A 17,832-nucleotide genomic window follows, 5' to 3' on the forward strand; every position below is an offset into this window, starting at 1 on the left:
GGCCAGGCCCTGCGGGCAATGCAGTGCAGGATTGGGTGGCTACAGGGGGTTGGCCACAGGACCTGGCTGTGGGCCGGGCCCTGCAGTCAATCCCCACCGCCCACAGCTGGAGGCCAAGAACGGCAGTAGTTGGACTAACGTTAGCATATAGTAATGAAATTATTTTATGTAAAAAAAAAAAAAACATAGAAATTCTCTGAAAAAAACAAAGATTACAGGGACGTTATAGTTAGGAAATAGATTTTGAAAAAACATAGAAATTCACTTAAAAAAACAAAGGTTACAGGGATTTTATAGTTAGCTTCTGAATTTACTTGCACAAAACCAGAGAAATTAAGCAGTTATAGTTAGAGTTATTTCAAGTAACTATAAGCTGCGGCCTTAGGTAATTATAATTTGAGCCCTTGTCATGCACTGCTAACTAGCCCAAATATTACAGCACTCATGACAACTTTTATAATGCCAATAAAAACATCACTGAAACTGTGCATGGCGGGCGCGTTATAGTTCTTTTTTTCTTTTACATTTTATTCAGTCCATTAAGTACAAGCATAGACCCCACCACAAGGGAGCCCTGCCCTCTAGCTGAAGAGAATACAGCTAAAGCTATGAGTACTTTAAATATATATGGTAACCTCTCCTAAGGTCATGAATTTAACAACCCAGGAGAATTTCCGTATTGTTTTAATGTTGCTATGGAGACGAAGGGGAGGTTGGCTTTTGCACACCTTCCATCTCCCCTCAACCTGAAAAAAATTGCTTGCTAGTTAGTGACACTGTCCCTTCTAAGGATGCCACCTGGCTCCTAATAATATATTTAAAAACCCTAGAAGGGGCACTCCTTGCAAGGAGCAGTAACTAATAAATGAGTGGCTCCTGAAGTTCATTTACTATTCCTTTTATTAATTTTTATTTTGAATCTGTTTTGGATGCCCCAGTGCCAACCATGGGCACCTGTGGCATTTTTGCATGTTGGAGGCTGTGGTAAGTGGGTGCCCAGTACCCATCTGGTACACCTACAATGCAGGCTTTTTTGGGGGGCTATGGGGGAAATGCCAAAGTCTCTGTGGCCCCAGCGAGCTCCCCAGGAAACATGCATTGTGGTTCTGGCGGGAGCCTGTACCTTTCTCTTTTTCTCACCCCCAGGAGGTTGCAGCTGATTTCACCGCTCTTACTGCGTGGGAACAAAGATGTGTATTCTGCCCTGAGTATGCCCGCACACTCCTGGGCAGACAAGAGCTGTGTCCCTGGAGATGGGGTCCCAGGACACTGCTTAGATCTGGCCCCGTGATATGGGGTCACCAGTGTGAATCTATGGCACAGCAAAGGTGCTGCATGGATCCATCCCCTAATGATACCAACATCCCCTTCTACTTTTATAATTGTGCTGCGTTCTGGGTAATGGGATTTCCAGGGGTGGAAACGTGGTTTGAGGACAGTAGTCAATGCTCCCTTTGGCTTTATAAAGTTCACCTGGCCCCTGGGTATGGCGTCATCAGGGCCAAAATCTGCTCAGGGGGGGGGCAAGCACAACCCCCTCAACATAGTTAAAAAAGGAATGTGCTTTAACCCCCGGACCAGAGGGATAATTTATTTAAAAATAAACTGCCATTTTGGTTATTTTTTACAGTGATTCTATGGGAGAAACATGGAACATCTGCAAAATGTTATTTTTTACTTTTAGCCCTGGGGTGGTAGGGTCCGGGGACCCCCACGCCACAAGGGCTGAGAGCGGGGGATCCTGCCCCCTTATTTTCTTTTTTTTAAACGTTTTCAGGTCAGTAGGCTAAGTCCGCTTGTTCTGCGATGACCACCTCAAAATTTCTTTTTTTGTTGCAGCCAGCCAATCAGAGCACTTGATCTGAAAAAGCCACCTCAGCCAATCAGAAGCCCTAAATATTCTGAATATCAGTGGAACCGTCCAGTTTTGAACCTTAATTTCTCTAAGCAACTGAACAGATTTACACCACATCACAAAAATAAGGCCATATGGACCAATATCTTGCTTTCTGCCAAATTTTGTGTAGTTCTGTACATAGACTTTTACAGTATCACTGTTCAATTGTCCTATGGAAAAAACAATGGGGTTTTTAAGCTTTGCGACCCCCATTTTTCTCCGGCCCCGCTTGATGGATCACCCTAAAACTTTCCAGGAAGGAGCTTAGGTGGATTACCATTTTTTTTAAAGTGTTGTGAAGATTTATCAAATGGACAGAGCATCATTTCAGATAAATCTTGAATGGAACTATATTGTAAATAAACTGCAATTTGTAAATGTAAATTCTTCCCTTGTTAATTGGGCCAAAATTTCATGTGATTAGTCCTTATCCACAGATATATGGATAACCCCCTATCATCTTCAGACCAATGGTCTGGTGGAAAGACTTAACAAGACCCTGAAGAGCATGATCATGGGTTTGTCTGACAAACTAAGGAGGAAATGGGATGTTCTCTTCCCATGCCTGCTATTTGCAGACAGAGAGGTACCATAAAAAGGGGTTGGATTCAGCCCCTTTGATTTGCTGTTTGGGCACTCTGTAAGAGGCCCATTGTACTTGGTAAGAGAGTCTTGGGAAAAGCCTCTCAAGGAGCCCAAGCAGAATGTGCTGGATTATGTGCTGGGCCTGTGGTCACGCACGTCAGTACATGAAGAAGGCAAGGAGCAACCTGGAGGCCAGCTGGGAGCTCATGAAGCTCTGGCATGATCAGAAGGATACCATGCCTGAGTATCACTCAGGTCAGCGCGTGTGGGTTTCGGAGCCTTTGGCTCCCAGGGCAATTCAGGCCGAATGGACTGGGCCCTATTCAATTTTGGAGAAAAAGGGTGAGGTCACCTACCTGGTGGACCTTGACACCCCTAGGAATCCTCATAGCTTGTCAACAGACTGAAAACACACCAGGACAGGGCACACATGGGCATGCTGATGGTCACTGATGAAGGGAAGGAGGAGGAGAGTGAACCTCTCCAAGACCTCCTTTCCACAAATGCACAGGATGGGTCAGTGGAGAGAGTGGTACTCTCTCCCAAGTTGACAGCCCAGCAGGAAAAGACTGCAGACAAGTTTTGGAGCAGTTTGCTGGCCTGTTCTCTATGACCCCTGGACTCACCAATTGGTGTGTCCATGATATTGACACTGGTAACAGCTTATCTGTCAAGAACAAGCTCTACAGGCTGTCTGACCGGGTCAAGGCCAACATCAAAGCTGAGGTGGCTAAGATGTTGGATCTCTAGGTAATTGAGCCTTCTGATAGTCCTTGGGCCAGTCCACTGGTACTAGTACCCAAACCCAATCCCCAATAGGGGTAAAAGGAATTAAGATTCTGTGTAGACTACAGAGGTTTAAATGCAGTCACCAAGACTGATGCTCACACTATACTTAGAGCTAATGAGGTCATAGGTAGGTTGGGGGCTGCCAAGTTCCTGACTACATTTGACCTGACCTTTTGATACTGGCAGATTGCCTTAAGTCCAGGAGCTAAGGTGAGGTCAGCATTTTCCACTCCAGAGGGCCACTTTCAGTTCAAAGTGATGCCCTTTGGTCTGAAAAATTCTTCTGCCACCTTCCAACGGTTGGTGAACAGAGTCCTGTCTAGGTTGTTGGAATCTATCAGTGGAGATGGATGACATAGCTGTATTCAGTTCCACCTGGGAGGACCACCTGGTCCACCTGAAGGAAGTGCTTCAGGCCCTGCTTCAAGCAGGCCTGACTATCAAGGCAAGCAAGTGCCAGATAGGGCAACGTTCAGTGGGGTACCTGGGCCACCTTGTTGGTGGAGGCCATTTACAGCATCTCTAACCCAAGATCCAGACGATCCTGGATTGAAAGGCTCCTAAAACCCAGACTCAAGTCAGGGCCTTTCTTGGCCTGACTAGGTACAACAGGAGATTTGTTCAAAATTATGGGACCATAGTGGCCCCTCTGACAGAACACACCTGAAAGAAACAGCCCAAGAAAGTGATTTGGACCCCAGAGTATCAAAAAGCATTTGACACTCTCAAACAAGCTATGTGTTCAGCACCAGTGTTACTGGACCCTGACTATAGCAAAACGTTTATAGTGCAAACAGATGCTTCAAAGTAAGGAATTAGGGCAGTGTTAGCACAAGTTAATGAAGAGGGTCAGGATCAGCCAGTTGCCTTCATCAACAGGTGACTACTCCCCAGAGAGTAAAGATGGACTGTAATTGAGAGGGAGGCCTTTGCTGTGGTCTGGTCCCTGAAGAAGTTGAGGCCATACCTGTTTGGCACTCACTTCAGTGTTGAAACTAACCACAGACTTCTCAGATGGTTAATGCAAATGAGGGGGGGAGAACCCAAAACTGTTAAGGTGGTCCATTTCCCTACAGGAGATGGACTTCACAGTGGAACACAGACATGGGAGTGCCCACGCCAACGCAGGTGGCCTTTCCAAATTTTTCCACTTAGCTGATGAGGAATATCAGGGTGTAGGTTAGTACCCATCACCTTTCATCCGGGGGGAGGCAGTGTAGAAAAGTCACCCTTTTTGCCCGGGTCACCCTCAAACTCCTTGGACAGATACTGATGGTTACTGACGCTTGGCTGTGTCCTGGATACTGCTTTCCCATCCCAGGTCCAGTGCTCTGTGTAAATTTGGATATGCAAATTAGGCTAATTATAATTGGCAATATCAACCTACCTATACGTCCCTAGTATATGGTAGGGCATGTAGGTTTAGGAACCCCAACATAAGTAGTGCACCCATAGGTGCACTGCTGAGTGTCATTTAAAAGGTAGGCCTCCCTTGCTGGCTGCTTTTAAACTAAAGTTATATGCAAATTCGACTTTGGAATTAAAAGTACTTCCAAAGTCTTAAGCTACCTTATTTTTACATATAGGTCACCCCTAAGTTGTGCCCTATGTGCCTCTAGGGTTGGGTGCCGTGTAACTATAAGCAGGGACACTATAAAAAACAATTATAAGCCCTAATGAAGTAAAATAGCCAATTTTGGTTTTCCCTCACTGTACTGAATGGCCTCTATAGGCTAAAATGAGGAGACTTTATTTTAGTTAACAAAGTCCCCTTAAGTGCCAGATACCTTGAGTTTGGTATCAAATTAATTGTTATAATAAATCCCACAGCTTACAATTGTTGGATTTAATATAACTAGTTCAGGTAAAGAGTTTTAAAACTCTACTTGAAAGTTGCCAAGCTCTGCTCTGTAGTGCCCTTCTCTGATTGGCCAGCTTCTGGCAGCCTAGTCAGGCTGCCTTGATGAGGTGTGACGTGTCCTGGGCTGAACACAAAGGATGTGCCTGGGGGAGGAGATCTGCCTTAGCAGATGGTGAAACAGGATGGGGGAGGGAAGCCAAACTGGTCTTCAAAGTCAGGGAAGGACATTTGGAGAGGCTCAGGACCTCTCTCACTTACTGCAACCCCAGAAAAATAGATGCCCTCTTGATTAGATTAGGAGAGGACAGGAGAGGGGTGTGTTTAGGATTTTTAGCCACACCAGTGGGTGGGCTCAGCCAGATCTAACCTTAAAAAATCACTTTCAGCCATGTTGGATTTCCGAAGAATGTTGCTCCCTGGGATTGATTTTTTCCACACTTCCTAGGAAGTGGTCATCAAAGGGGGGAAGGAGCATTCCTGTGATTAGACAACCAGGACCCCTCTGCTTTCCACCCAGGAGCAAAGATAAATATGACAGAGCTGCACCCACAACTCATATCCCTACAAGGAGGAACATCAGAAGAAGAAGGACTGCCCTGCTGGACCCCTGACCTGCACTTGGACCCTGCACTCTGAAGGACTGCACCAGCTGCACACTTGGGCTTTACCACAAAAAGGACTTTACTTGGCTTCAGCTGGTTCCAGAAGGGGCTCCCTGTTTGCTGCAGGTGAAAAATAACTAACCAGAGTCCTCTGCCTCCTGAAGACACTGACCAGCTGACCACTATCCAGTGGCCATTTTGGAGTTTGTGCCAGGTGCATTCTGGGAGTTGGAGTCAGCACCCTCAAAGAGCAACTCAGAGCTTCTGGAACCTTGGGGTGAGCAGTGGACTCCTAAAGGACCTTCAAAGACCTTCTGGAAGAAGATCCAGAAGTTTGGAGAAGATTGGAGAACTCTTGTTAAAAAGTTCCATAAGGGGACCGAGTGAGTCTAGCCGGCTTCCCTCAACCACAACCTGGCTTAACTTGCAGGTTCATCCCACTAAAAAGCTCCAGAGTCCCGGACTTCCAGGACTTCACTGAGGTCCCTGAGAAAAGTGATCCGATGACCTCGCATCGAAATGGGCTTGTTGAGGAGGGTTGAACCCCGTCAGAAGGAAAAAGCTCCAAAAAAGTGAACACGTCCAAACGTAGAAAGTTGACTGGGACTTCCTTTGCAGTGTATCCGAGGAGGGCTCTAGGGATGTGGGATCAAGATTCAGGTTTGGCCCGGATGAGGATTTTCATCTTGAAAAATCGTCTAAGTCTGAACGTAGGAATCTTCACTGAGGTCTCCTGTGACGTGAATCCGAAGAGGGCTCCAAATGGTTGGATCTGACTGGCGACTTCATCCGGCTGAAGAGAATCTTCAAGAAAACGACTAAGTCCGAAGGTAAACTTTTGACCAAGGCCTCCCACTTGCTGTAGCCGAGCAGGGCTCCATCACGGTCGGCATTAAACTTTGGCTTTGCCTCGGTCGAGGTGCAAGAAAACATTAATTCTTTAAAAATTCATATCTCCGGTCCTCCTTACCCGATTTTATCGGTTTTGGTGTCACATTAAAGATAAAAATATTTTTATACGTTGGTTTTGGATTTTTAAACTGTTTCCTGTGTTTTATTTAATTACTGTTTTGTGATACTTGAATGCTTTACACACTATGGGGGTTATTATGAACCCGGCGGTCCGCAGTCCGCGGTAATATGGGGGAAAGTACTGCCAACAGGTTGGCGGTACTTTCCTCCATATTATGACATTGTCACACCGACCACCATGGCAGTAGCAACCTCTGGGCTGGAGACTTCAGTCTCCAGCCAGGCTGCCGTCACTTGCCCGCCTGCAGGATTATGACCCCGCCTACCACCGTGGTTATCGTGGCATCCTAACCACGAAAACCATGGCAGTAGGTACTATCAGTGACAGGAAATCCCTTTCCTGTCACTGTTAGGGTCTTATCCGCCCCCCACCCCAGGTTACTCCCCCACTCTCCCTTCCTCTCCAGACCCCTTCATACATGCCCCTCCCTTCACACACGCACACATGCATACACCCACCCATTCCAACATTCATCCATGCATGCATACATCCATTCACACACACATCCACACACACTTACATACATACACGCAGATACGCATTCACACAACTCAACATACACACATGCACACCCCCACACGTGCACACACATACAACACGCAACACACACCTGCATAAACGCACGCACAGACATACACCCACACAACACTCCCCATCCCCCTTCCCTGTCAGAACACCCACTTACCTGGATCCAGGGGGTCCTCTGGCAGGAGACGGATCGAGGCGCTGCTGCCAGCACCAGCATCCGCCAGCAGAACACCGTCAGGATGTATTTTTCTCATAATACGGCCGGCGGCGGTCTACTGGTGTGGCTCTGCTGTTGGCAGCAGCACCACCTTACCGCCATCCGCCGGCATGACCACAGCCAAATTTCCGCCATCCTTCTGGCGGAAATATGGCTGTGGTCATGATACGGCAGACGGCTGGTAGCTGCGGCGAAGATGTTTTGGCGGCCATCGCTGCAGCGGTAGGCGGTATCTACCGCCAGGTCCTAATGAGGACCATCTCCTAAGTTAATTCTTGTTGTTCGTTGCCAAGCTACCAAGGGTTGAACTGAGGTTGATGTATTGAGACCTAAGTGAACCTAATGGGGGTTAGTGGTCTATTGATAAGTGTAGGATACTTACCTGCCCTTACCAATAATCCCCTTTCCAGCAACGTCTTCCAGCAAGAACCAGTGGGCAGTCCATGGCACAGCAACTGATGGCATGAATGCCACTTGGCAACCATCACAGGCTGAAACTGTGGCCGTATGCTACTCTTGTTTTGGCTTTGAGGTGTTACCTGCTGAGATCACCACTAGGTCTAAAGGCACCTGAAGGCACTTGTTTTTGCTGTTATTGTATTTTTTTGTGAAGTGGTGTGAGTGACCTTTTCTAGAATTCCTAAACCATGTATCAAATTGTTGGCTGTTTTTGTCACTCTGTAATGTATAATTTCTGGGTAAGGGTGGGGTAAAAAAAACAGTAGTCCTATTACAAATACACACCTTTAAACACAAAAATGTATAACCTTGTCAATGTTAATTGTAAGGATTTTGCTTTTTAAACTTGGGATGAAGATTACCTTTTTTGCATGTTCAGGTTGATTCACCATTTTTTCTGCATCTTCCAGCCAGGCCTGTAGGCTGCCCACAGTACTGCTATACCGATCCCAGTTTACAATGACTTCATCCAACATGCTCCTCACACTTCTGACCTCCACTGACAGGTCTCTCCACTGAACACTGGTGTCATTCAGGAATTTAGTTACACTTTCAGCTTCTTCCACTAGAGAAGAATTTTAATATTTTCAGCCAAGGCAAACAGACAATTATATAGATTAACTTAAAAATGTTTGAAAGCAAATGTTTAATTTTAAACATTTATTTTTATGTTTTATTTGCACAAAACTAAAAGTGCTTAGGCTTATTTTTGGCACTGATGTGTACTACAACAAAAACATTTCTATAGATAATGAGCAAAAAGTATTGAGTATGCAATACCGAGGGCCAAAGAGTTTTAGCAACAGATATGGAGTACCAATCTGACACTTTGTCACATACCTACAGAGGTGAGTTCAGTTAACTGAAATGAACAATGCTGTTGAAGCCAAATATAGAATGTGCTATTGCCATTATTGACTGGTATAAATATTCTTCACTGTTTCATTACGTGAGCTTACAATGATGGTATGATAAATGATAAAGTTACCTCAACATGCCCCTTAAGTTATAAAGGGGAGAACACCAAAGAATATACACATCACTAATATCAAGATCTAAAGTTCTTGCCATTTTGGCACCAGATGGCACAACCAATGGCCTCGTAAAGTCTTGGCACTATCCATGTTTTTTAAAGAAGCATATAGCAAACCTTGTTCCAATTTTTAGTCCGGTCCTGGTTTTCATAATAACATGCTGGTGTTCTTTGCCCCTTACAGACCTTTTCTTTGGGAAACATAGAATACATATTTTGGAAGTGGAGTGTTGCTTGTTCTTGTTCCTTGACCCTCTACAGATTGCCTCTGTTATATATCACCGCTTTCCTTTGACTCAGTTAAAGTCACACCCCATTCCTGGCATTCATGTTTATCAACTTATGCCTTCTGGCTTCTGTAGTCTTTCTCTCACTTTCTAGGCAGAAGTGTGATTTCCACCACCTGGGTAACTTACTGTGGCCCTCCCTGCATCTGGTCTTTTTTCCGGCTCTGCCTCAAGGTCAATTCCTTAAAACTCTTTACTTTGCAGATCTCTGATTCCTTGATTCCTAGTTTCTATTTTGATTATATTGATCTTAAAAATATTGAGCTTAAAAAATGTGATGCCAAAATATTGGGACCTAAATGTTGCTAACCAATTATATATCATGAAGGAAAGCAAATATAGATATTTATATATATATATAAATATATATAGATATCCATTTATTGTTTTAAACTTCACATTCCTTAATATATGTTTATGATACGTGGTTGTGGGCTTAAGAATGGAAAATCTATCTTTAACTATTTGCCCTTACAGTCATGATATTTTGGTTCTCAATATTTAAGCCAAAATATTTTGGCTTTACAATATTTTTGTACTGAATATTCTGATAAACAACTTTCAAAAACTATTTTTTTAAAACAGCAGCTTCTTCACTATTCTTGAATCCTGGTTTGGTTCCAGAGCTCCTAATGTCCTTGAATCGCATACTGTTGTCTCCTTCTGTTTCTGAATACCATTCGGATGCTACACCTCTCTCTGTTTCTGAATTGCTTTATAGAGTTCAGGTGCAGGGCTATTAGCTTATGACTTTGACTGTATGAAGTTGTCTTGCCCTCCATTCCAAAGATGTTTATTCTTTCTGCATACTTCCAATCATTGCTGAAGGTGCGCAGTTGCTTCCCTGTTCATTAGGAATTGCCATTCAGCTCTTTTTATACTCTGTTACTATTGCTACATTTTGCTTCTTACAATTCAGACCTTCTTTACACTAAACCCTATTTCTCCATTCTCTTACTCTTGACCATTCCTATTTCTTAGAATCTAAATCTTCTTTAATTCAAGCCCTTTAATTCTATTCTGTTCCACTTCTTGTCTGTTTGCAATAGCTTTTGTTAAAAACGTGATATCATCAAAAGAGAGTGCCGGTAAATTCTGAAGGTTGTTGGCTTATACAAAACACTCCATGTAACACTTTTCTTGCTGCTGACTGAGGTGAGATTATCTGTTCCATGCCATATTGCTATCTCTTTTAGTTCCACAAAAATGATTTCCCATAGAGCACATATATTCTCTTTTATGGTAGTCTGCAGTTTCTCAAAACTATACTCTCCAATTATCTACATAATTCAGCTTTTTATTATTTCTTGTACTGTATGAAGTTCTTCCTTGTTTTGTTCCATTCAAACATAATCCATTTTCTGGCAAGCATTCAGATGCCAGTCTCCTCCAATCTTAAGATGTTATTTGATTCCTAGCCACCCTTACTCCAGTCTTCAGCTCTCATGAAATAAAGAGTCGAAATACTCCCTGGGTATATGCTACACTTCCTGCTCCCAAAGTCCCTTGTCCTTGCAGAGAGCAAGCACTCAGCCATCTGAATCAGTGTTGGCAAGTGTCTTGATAAATAAGCATTCGCAATGCAATGGGTCTCGCATTTGCTCGAGTTAGAGCTATTAGCGTTGTAAACTCCTAACTGGACTTTTCTTGCCACACAAAATACAAGAAAAAAACATTTGGAATGCAATGATGTCCTGTTTGCTCGAGTTAGAGCTCTTAGTGTTGTAAATTACTGACTGAACTTTTCTTGACACAGACTGAAAAAAACAAGAGGTAGAGAGCGAGAGTGAGCTGGCCCTGGAAAAGCACCCCTCTGCTTTTATTAGGTTTACAGAGGGAGCTGGTGGGGAGGAGGGACTGAACAAGCACCCACACTGTTGAGGTGAAACAGGCAAATGCCCCAAAAAAGTCCCTTACAGAAGAGATAAACAGGAAGTAGCGCAATTACGCTGTACTTTGTGCTGCTCCCAAAGTGAAAAAAGGCAGGACAAAGAGGCAGAACTGACCACTAGCAAGCAAGGATTTTTGAAGGACACTGTGTAAGGAAATGCCTCCTTGGCATGGTTGCCCCCTGACTTTTTGCCTTTGCTGATGCTATGTTTACAATTGAAAGTGTGCTGAGGCCTGCTAACCAGGCCCCAGCACCAGTGTTCTTTCCCTAACCTGTACTTTTGTATCCACAATTGGCAGACCCTGGCATCCAGATAAGTCCCTTGTAACTGGTACTTCTAGTACCAAGGGCCCTGATGCCAAGGAAGGTCTCTAAGGGCTGCAGCATGTCTTATGCCACCCTGGAGACCTCTCACTCAGCACAGACACCCTGCTTGCCAGCTTGTGTGTGCTAGTGAGGACAAAACGAGTAAGTCGACATGGCACTCCCCTCAGGGTGCCATGCCAGCCTCTCACTGCCTATGCAGTATAGGTAAGACACCCCTCTAGCAGGCCTTACAGCCCTAAGGCAGGGTGCACTATACCATGGGTGAGGGTACCAGTGCATGAGCATGGTACCCCTACAGTGTCTAAACAAAACCTTAGACATTGTAAGTGCAGGGTAGCCATAAGAGTATATGGTCTGGGAGTCTGTCAAACACGAACTCCACAGCACCATAATGGCTACACTGAAAACTGGGAAGTTTGGTATCAAACTTCTCAGCACAATAAATGCACACTGATGCCAGTGTACATTTTATTGAAAAATACACCACAGAGGGCACCTTAGAGGTGCCCCCTGAAACTTAACCGACTATCTGTGTAGGCTGACTAGTTTTAGCAGCCTGCCACAAACCGAGACATGTTGCTGGCCCCATGGGGAGAGTGCCTTTGTCACTCTGAGGCCAGTAACAAAGCCTGCACTGGGTGGAGATGCTAACACCTCTCCCAGGCAGGAATTGTCACACCTGGCGGTGAGCCTCAAAGGCTCACCTCCTTTGTGCCAACCCAGCAGGACACTCCAGCTAGTGGAGTTGCCCGCCCCCTCCGGCCAGGCCCCACTTTTGGCGGCAAGGCCGGAGAAAATAATGAGAAAAACAAGGAGGAGTCACTGGCCAGTCAGGACAGCCCCTAAGGTGTCCTGAGCTGAAGTGACTCTAACTTTTAGAAATCCTCCATCTTGCAGATGGAGGATTCCCCCAATAGGGTTAGGATTGTGACCCCCTCCCCTTGGGAGGAGGCACAAAGAGGGTGTACCCACCCTCAGGGCTAGTAGCCATTGGCTACTAACCCCCCAGACCTAAACACGCCCTTAAATTTAGTATTTAAGGGCTACCCTGAACCCTAGAAAATGAGATTCCTGCAACTACAAGAAGAAGGACTGCCTAGCTGAAAACCCCTGCAGCGGAAGACCAGAAGACGACGACTGCCTTGGCTCCAGAAACTCACCGGCCTGTCTCCTGCCTTCCAAAGATCCTGCTCCAGCGACGCCTTCCAAAGGGACCAGCGACCTCGACATCCTCTGAGGACTGCCCCTGCTTCGAAAAGACAAGAAACTCCCGAGGACAGCGGACCTGCTCCAAGAAAAGCTGCAACTTCGTTTCCAGCAGCTTTAAAGAACCCTGCAAGCTCCCCGCAAGAAGCGTGAGACTTGCAACACTGCACCCGGCGACCCCGACTCGGCTGGTGGCGATCCAACACCTCAGGAGGGACCCCAGGACTACTCTGATACTGTGAGTACCAAAACCTGTCCCCCCTGAGCCCCCACAGCGCCGCCTGCAGAGGGAATCCCGAGGCTTCCCCTGACCGCGACTCTTTGAACCTAAAGTCCCGACGCCTGGGAGAGACCCTGCACCCGCAGCCCCCAGGACCTGAAGGACCGGACTTTCACTGGAGAAGTGACCCCCAGGAGTCCCTCTCCCTTGCCCAAGTGGAGGTTTCCCCGAGGAACCCCCCCCTTGCCTGCCTGCAGCGCTGAAGAGATCCCGAGATCTCTCATAGACTAACATTGCGAACCCGACGCCGGTTTCGACACTGCACCCGGCCGCCCCCGCGCTGCTGAGGGTGAAAGTGCTGTGTGGACTTGTGTCCCCCCCGGTGCCCTACAAAACCCCCCTGGTCTGCCCTCCGAAGACACGGGTACTTACCTGCAAGCAGACCGGAACCGGGGCACCCCCTTCTCTCCATTCTAGCCTATGTGTTTTGGGCACCACTTTGAACTCTGCACCTGACCGGCCCTGAGCTGCTGGTGTGGTGACTTTGGGGTTGCTCTGAACCCCCAACGGTGGGCTACCTTGGACCAAGAACTAAGCCCTGTAAGTGTCTTACTTACCTGGTTAACCTAACAAATACTTACCTCCCCTAGGAACTGTGAAAATTGCACTAAGTGTCTACTTTTAAAACAGCTATTTGTGAATAACTTGAAAAGTATACATGCAATTTTGATGATTTGAAGTTCCTAAAGTACTTACCTGCAATACCTTTCGAATGAGATATTACATGTAGAATTTGAACCTGTGGTTCTTAAAATAAACTAAGAAAAGATATTTTTCTATAACAAAACCTATTGGCTGGATTTGTCTCTGAGTGTGTGTACCTCATTTATTGTCTATGTGTATGTACAACAAATGCTTAACACTACTCCTTGGATAAGCCTACTGCTCGACCACACTACCACAAAATAGAGCATTAGTATTATCTATTTTTACCACTATTTTACCTCTAAGGGGAACCCTTGGACTCTGTGCATGCTATTCCTTACTTTGAAATAGCACATACAGAGCCAACTTCCTACACACTGCAACTAATAAATCAAATAGCTTTTCTTCACAGTATAAGTATACTTAAGTATACCACACGTCGAACGCTAACGCTCGACCGAAAAACAACATATACACATTTAATGTAAAGTGATTTCCAAAGCTACCACAATACATCTTTCAATTTTTTTGCAACTAAGGCTGCTGTGCCTCATTGTCCGTAATTAACACTTAATATTACTAAATAACACCAATTTAGTAATCTACTAAAGCCTAAAGGGAGTGGAAATATTTCAATTGTATTGAACTGTGACAGGCTTCCCTTAATAAAGCATTGACATCATTAAACACCTGCAGCTAAACAAGCAAATCCTACTTTTTGTGTCACAGTGTAACTCTTTTAATGTATTTAGCTTCTTAATTGAACCGTGGCTTGAAACTAGTAAGCAGCATCAAGCTATTAATTGTATTACCGTCTGCAATTAATTGTAATAACTTTACATCTCACGTCAGTCAGAGAGGGTCTTCAAATGGTCAAAGAAGAAAATGCCTCAGAGTTAGGTATTTACAGATAGTCAGCTGCATCATGGTGTGTTCAAAAGGTACATAGGAAGCAAGATATGGGGACCTAATTACGTTTGTTGAGGAATACAAGAAAAGGGAATAAAGTAGTTAGTTGAGAAGCCACACTTCTCCTTAATCAAAGATGCAGGACAAATGAGTAACCTGCCCTCAGACTTTTATTTGTCTTGCCTCAACAAGATTTTAGAATTTAGATGAATCATATTTAGAATCCTGCCATTAGCCATATAAAAATTGGAGGGCAGTGCATCAACACATGCACGGCTTAGCAGGCGGCAACTGAAAGTGGAAAAGAGGGTGAACACGCCAAAGTCTCCACGCAGATATATGAGAGGCTGGTTCTCGCTCAACTCCCTGTGCAGACCGTGAAGTAGAGCACATTATGATTCTGAGTATTTCTTATTTCATTTCTGCCCTCTAAATCTCAGTGCTATAATAATAACTACTCAGCTTACTCAGTAGCTTATACCTCAGTGTTGCCCTTCCTAACCATTGTAAAAAACGGGTGTTGCTATTACAGAATGTGATAAAATTCCTGTTACAAGAATGTATTCCAAAACATGGCGTGCTTTCACAAGATGGCACACCATGCTATTAACTAAAATTCGAAACGACTAAAGGTAGTGGATGGTTGGTCCATTTTCGGTTCATTGAGAGTCCAGTCTAAATTTTAGTGGGGTTACCACAATACTGTAATAGGAAGGCCTGTGTGAAGTTAAAGAATTCGCTCATGTATTTTAATGCTGAGTTCACAAAATTACATATTATGTAATTTCATTTTTTGCTTGTGACTGGTTTGAGAAGAAAATTAATTGTCGAGAGTCATTTCTGCAGAATCCACTCTTCTGTTCACATAGCGTGAGATTTTTTTTACACAAGATAAAGATACATCCTATTTTTGTACGCTCTTATAATTTTTCCTGACTTTTATGACATTTTTCGATCTTTTGAACACTCCTAATAATTATGTTATAGACAGTTTCAGATCACATTAACAAATTGACAAATAAGAAACAACTTGCAGTAACCATGCTACTACATTGTTTGACCTTTTTTACCACATTTATGTGGGCGTTATTGCCAGAAGACTTTTACGGTTGCCAATGTGTCATGGAATTTCAATGCTGTTTAATGGTAATACAACATAATTCCTAATCTATATTAAAGGAAGAAACATGTGATAAGCCACATACAGTACATTTCTGTTCTTACTACAAAGATCTTTAAGAGGCTAGTTGTGCTGTGGCAAGGGCAGCACAGGTATAAAACACTAAAGTTGTGCAGAACGCATCACAGCTTACCTGATCCTTCCACTCTAGTATATACTTCAGCTGCCTGCTTCAGAGTCTGGGAGGTCATTTCATATTGCTCAAAGAATTTATTTCCTTCAATAAATGCCTGTAAGCAGAAAAGTTAATATCAGAGGAAAAAGCCATGCATCGCGTTGAACAGCAGCCTTTGTGGGAATGCCTGCTTAAACAAAACATGTGCTACAATGTCTTTTTTGCACATTCACACAAAAGAGTGTCACCATCATAAATGAAGGAGCAGATTTATCATTATTTCATGCAGGAATGCATCGTACTTAACATGACACAGTGCATTCCTGTCCTTTCATTGCACAGACGAACAATGCGCTGCCTTGGGTCAATGAAGGTAGCCTTCCACCATGATGCAAGGGTGCCTGTGTTGCAGGCACAATTGTTTTTGTGCGGAGCACTTTCCCACACAAAAAACAATCCTCAGAGGCATTTTCCTCGTTCTAGCTGTGCTGCAAAATATAGCACACTTAGAAAGAGGAAACAAACTGGGGAATTACAGATATTTCTCTTTGTTGTGCCTCCACTGGGAAGGTGTAGCATTTTGATGCATCCCCAGGTTTACCAGTGTTGGTGAATCCGGGAATGCACCAAAATCCATGGGTGGATCCATGGGAATGCCACACTCCACCTGTGGAACGCCTTCCTGGGGTAGAGTAAAGCAAGGCAGAGATCTATGCTGCCGTGCATTACTACAGATTTATCAAGCCGCTCAGGTCCATGAGGTGGCCTTGTGTGGCTTGATAATTCTAATTTACGTTTTGTTTTGGCCTTGTGCCCCCTTACATGGCGCGAGGGCGACACCAAAGCATGATAAATAAACCCCTAAATCCTGAAAATATTCCAGGCAGATTTTAAGTGGTTGCATCCCCTGGCTTTATTGTGTTTTGCATTTTCCTGAGGCCGTCCTCTGATTCTTGCAGTGAAAGGTAAAAGTTGGCTAATATGTACAATTAATTATTTATTAATCATCAAAAATTTCATTTATGGTAATTTTTCCGTAAAATATTTTTGATTGTGGATTAACCAAGTCTAACATTGCATAAAAGCTGCTAAATCAGTTTTGAATATCATACAGAGACAAGCAAGTCAGCTGTTCTCGCATAGTCTAAGTCAATACTTTCGTTTGGGGATGCAATACAAACATATAAAATATGATTTATAAAAGTCACAAACCACACATATACATATATTAACAAGTTCTACCCACACAGAACAAGACAGAAAGGAACGCCTCCGTCTCTACTTAAACACCCTTGTTGGTGATATTATACACAAATATTAGACACAGACCTAACAGAAATAAACAAGTAAATAAGACATTAGAAGCAGATTCAGTGCATCATATATCAATATTCAATATTCGGGCACTGATTTAGATGTCATATATCTAATCTTATCAAATAGTTAATTATGTTATCTGCGACACGTCTCTACCCACAACTAGTATATGTTAACATACACCCTAAAGAGCAGTAGGTAAGGAGCAGATGTAAACTTAACCATAAAATACTTGAAGTCGATGATAACCAGGTGCTATTTAACAAAAAGCACCCCAAGGTGCTTTTTTTTATTGCAATAGAGCACTTGCACATGCGCGCTGTACAGGTGCACAGCTATTTTTGAGGTGCACCAAGGGGCGCCTTTTGCCTTTTGCCTTCCCTGGTTTTGCATTTCCTAAATAGTGTTTTTCTATTCAGGAAATGCAAAACCAGCCCATTGGCTAAAATGCAACGGGATGTCTTAATACCGATTTCCTAATAGCGATTCCTACTGTGTAGCATTTTGCATTTCTTAAATAGCGATTTCTATGAAGTCGCTATTCAAGTAATGCAAAATTGCATTTTTGTACATCTGGTCCAGTGTATTTGTGAAGTGCCACCATTCGATTATATTTTGTCTTTGGCACTGCTTCCCCAACAGACAAGAGAACGCAGCACGAGAGGAAAATA

The 17,832-nt window shown here is 44.0% G+C and overlaps 1 protein-coding gene across 1 annotated transcript in view; it reads right to left on the minus strand.

Annotated features, from left to right (window-relative positions):
- SYNE1 (spectrin repeat containing nuclear envelope protein 1) overlaps window positions 1–17,832 on the minus strand; it is a 1,478,055-nt gene that overhangs the window by 1,088,068 nt on the left and 372,155 nt on the right. Inside the window, exons 16-17 of the mRNA XM_069234720.1 lie at window positions 15,863–15,959; window positions 8,334–8,536 (exon numbers count right to left, since the gene is read on the minus strand). Of these exons, the coding sequence (XP_069090821.1) occupies window positions 8,334–8,536; window positions 15,863–15,959 (300 nt within the window). The remainder of the gene's footprint in view (window positions 1–8,333; window positions 8,537–15,862; window positions 15,960–17,832) is intronic.

The sequence above is a fragment of the Pleurodeles waltl genome, chromosome 5 (assembly GCF_031143425.1).
Source record: "Pleurodeles waltl isolate 20211129_DDA chromosome 5, aPleWal1.hap1.20221129, whole genome shotgun sequence".
Classification (NCBI taxonomy): domain Eukaryota; kingdom Metazoa; phylum Chordata; class Amphibia; order Caudata; family Salamandridae; genus Pleurodeles; species Pleurodeles waltl.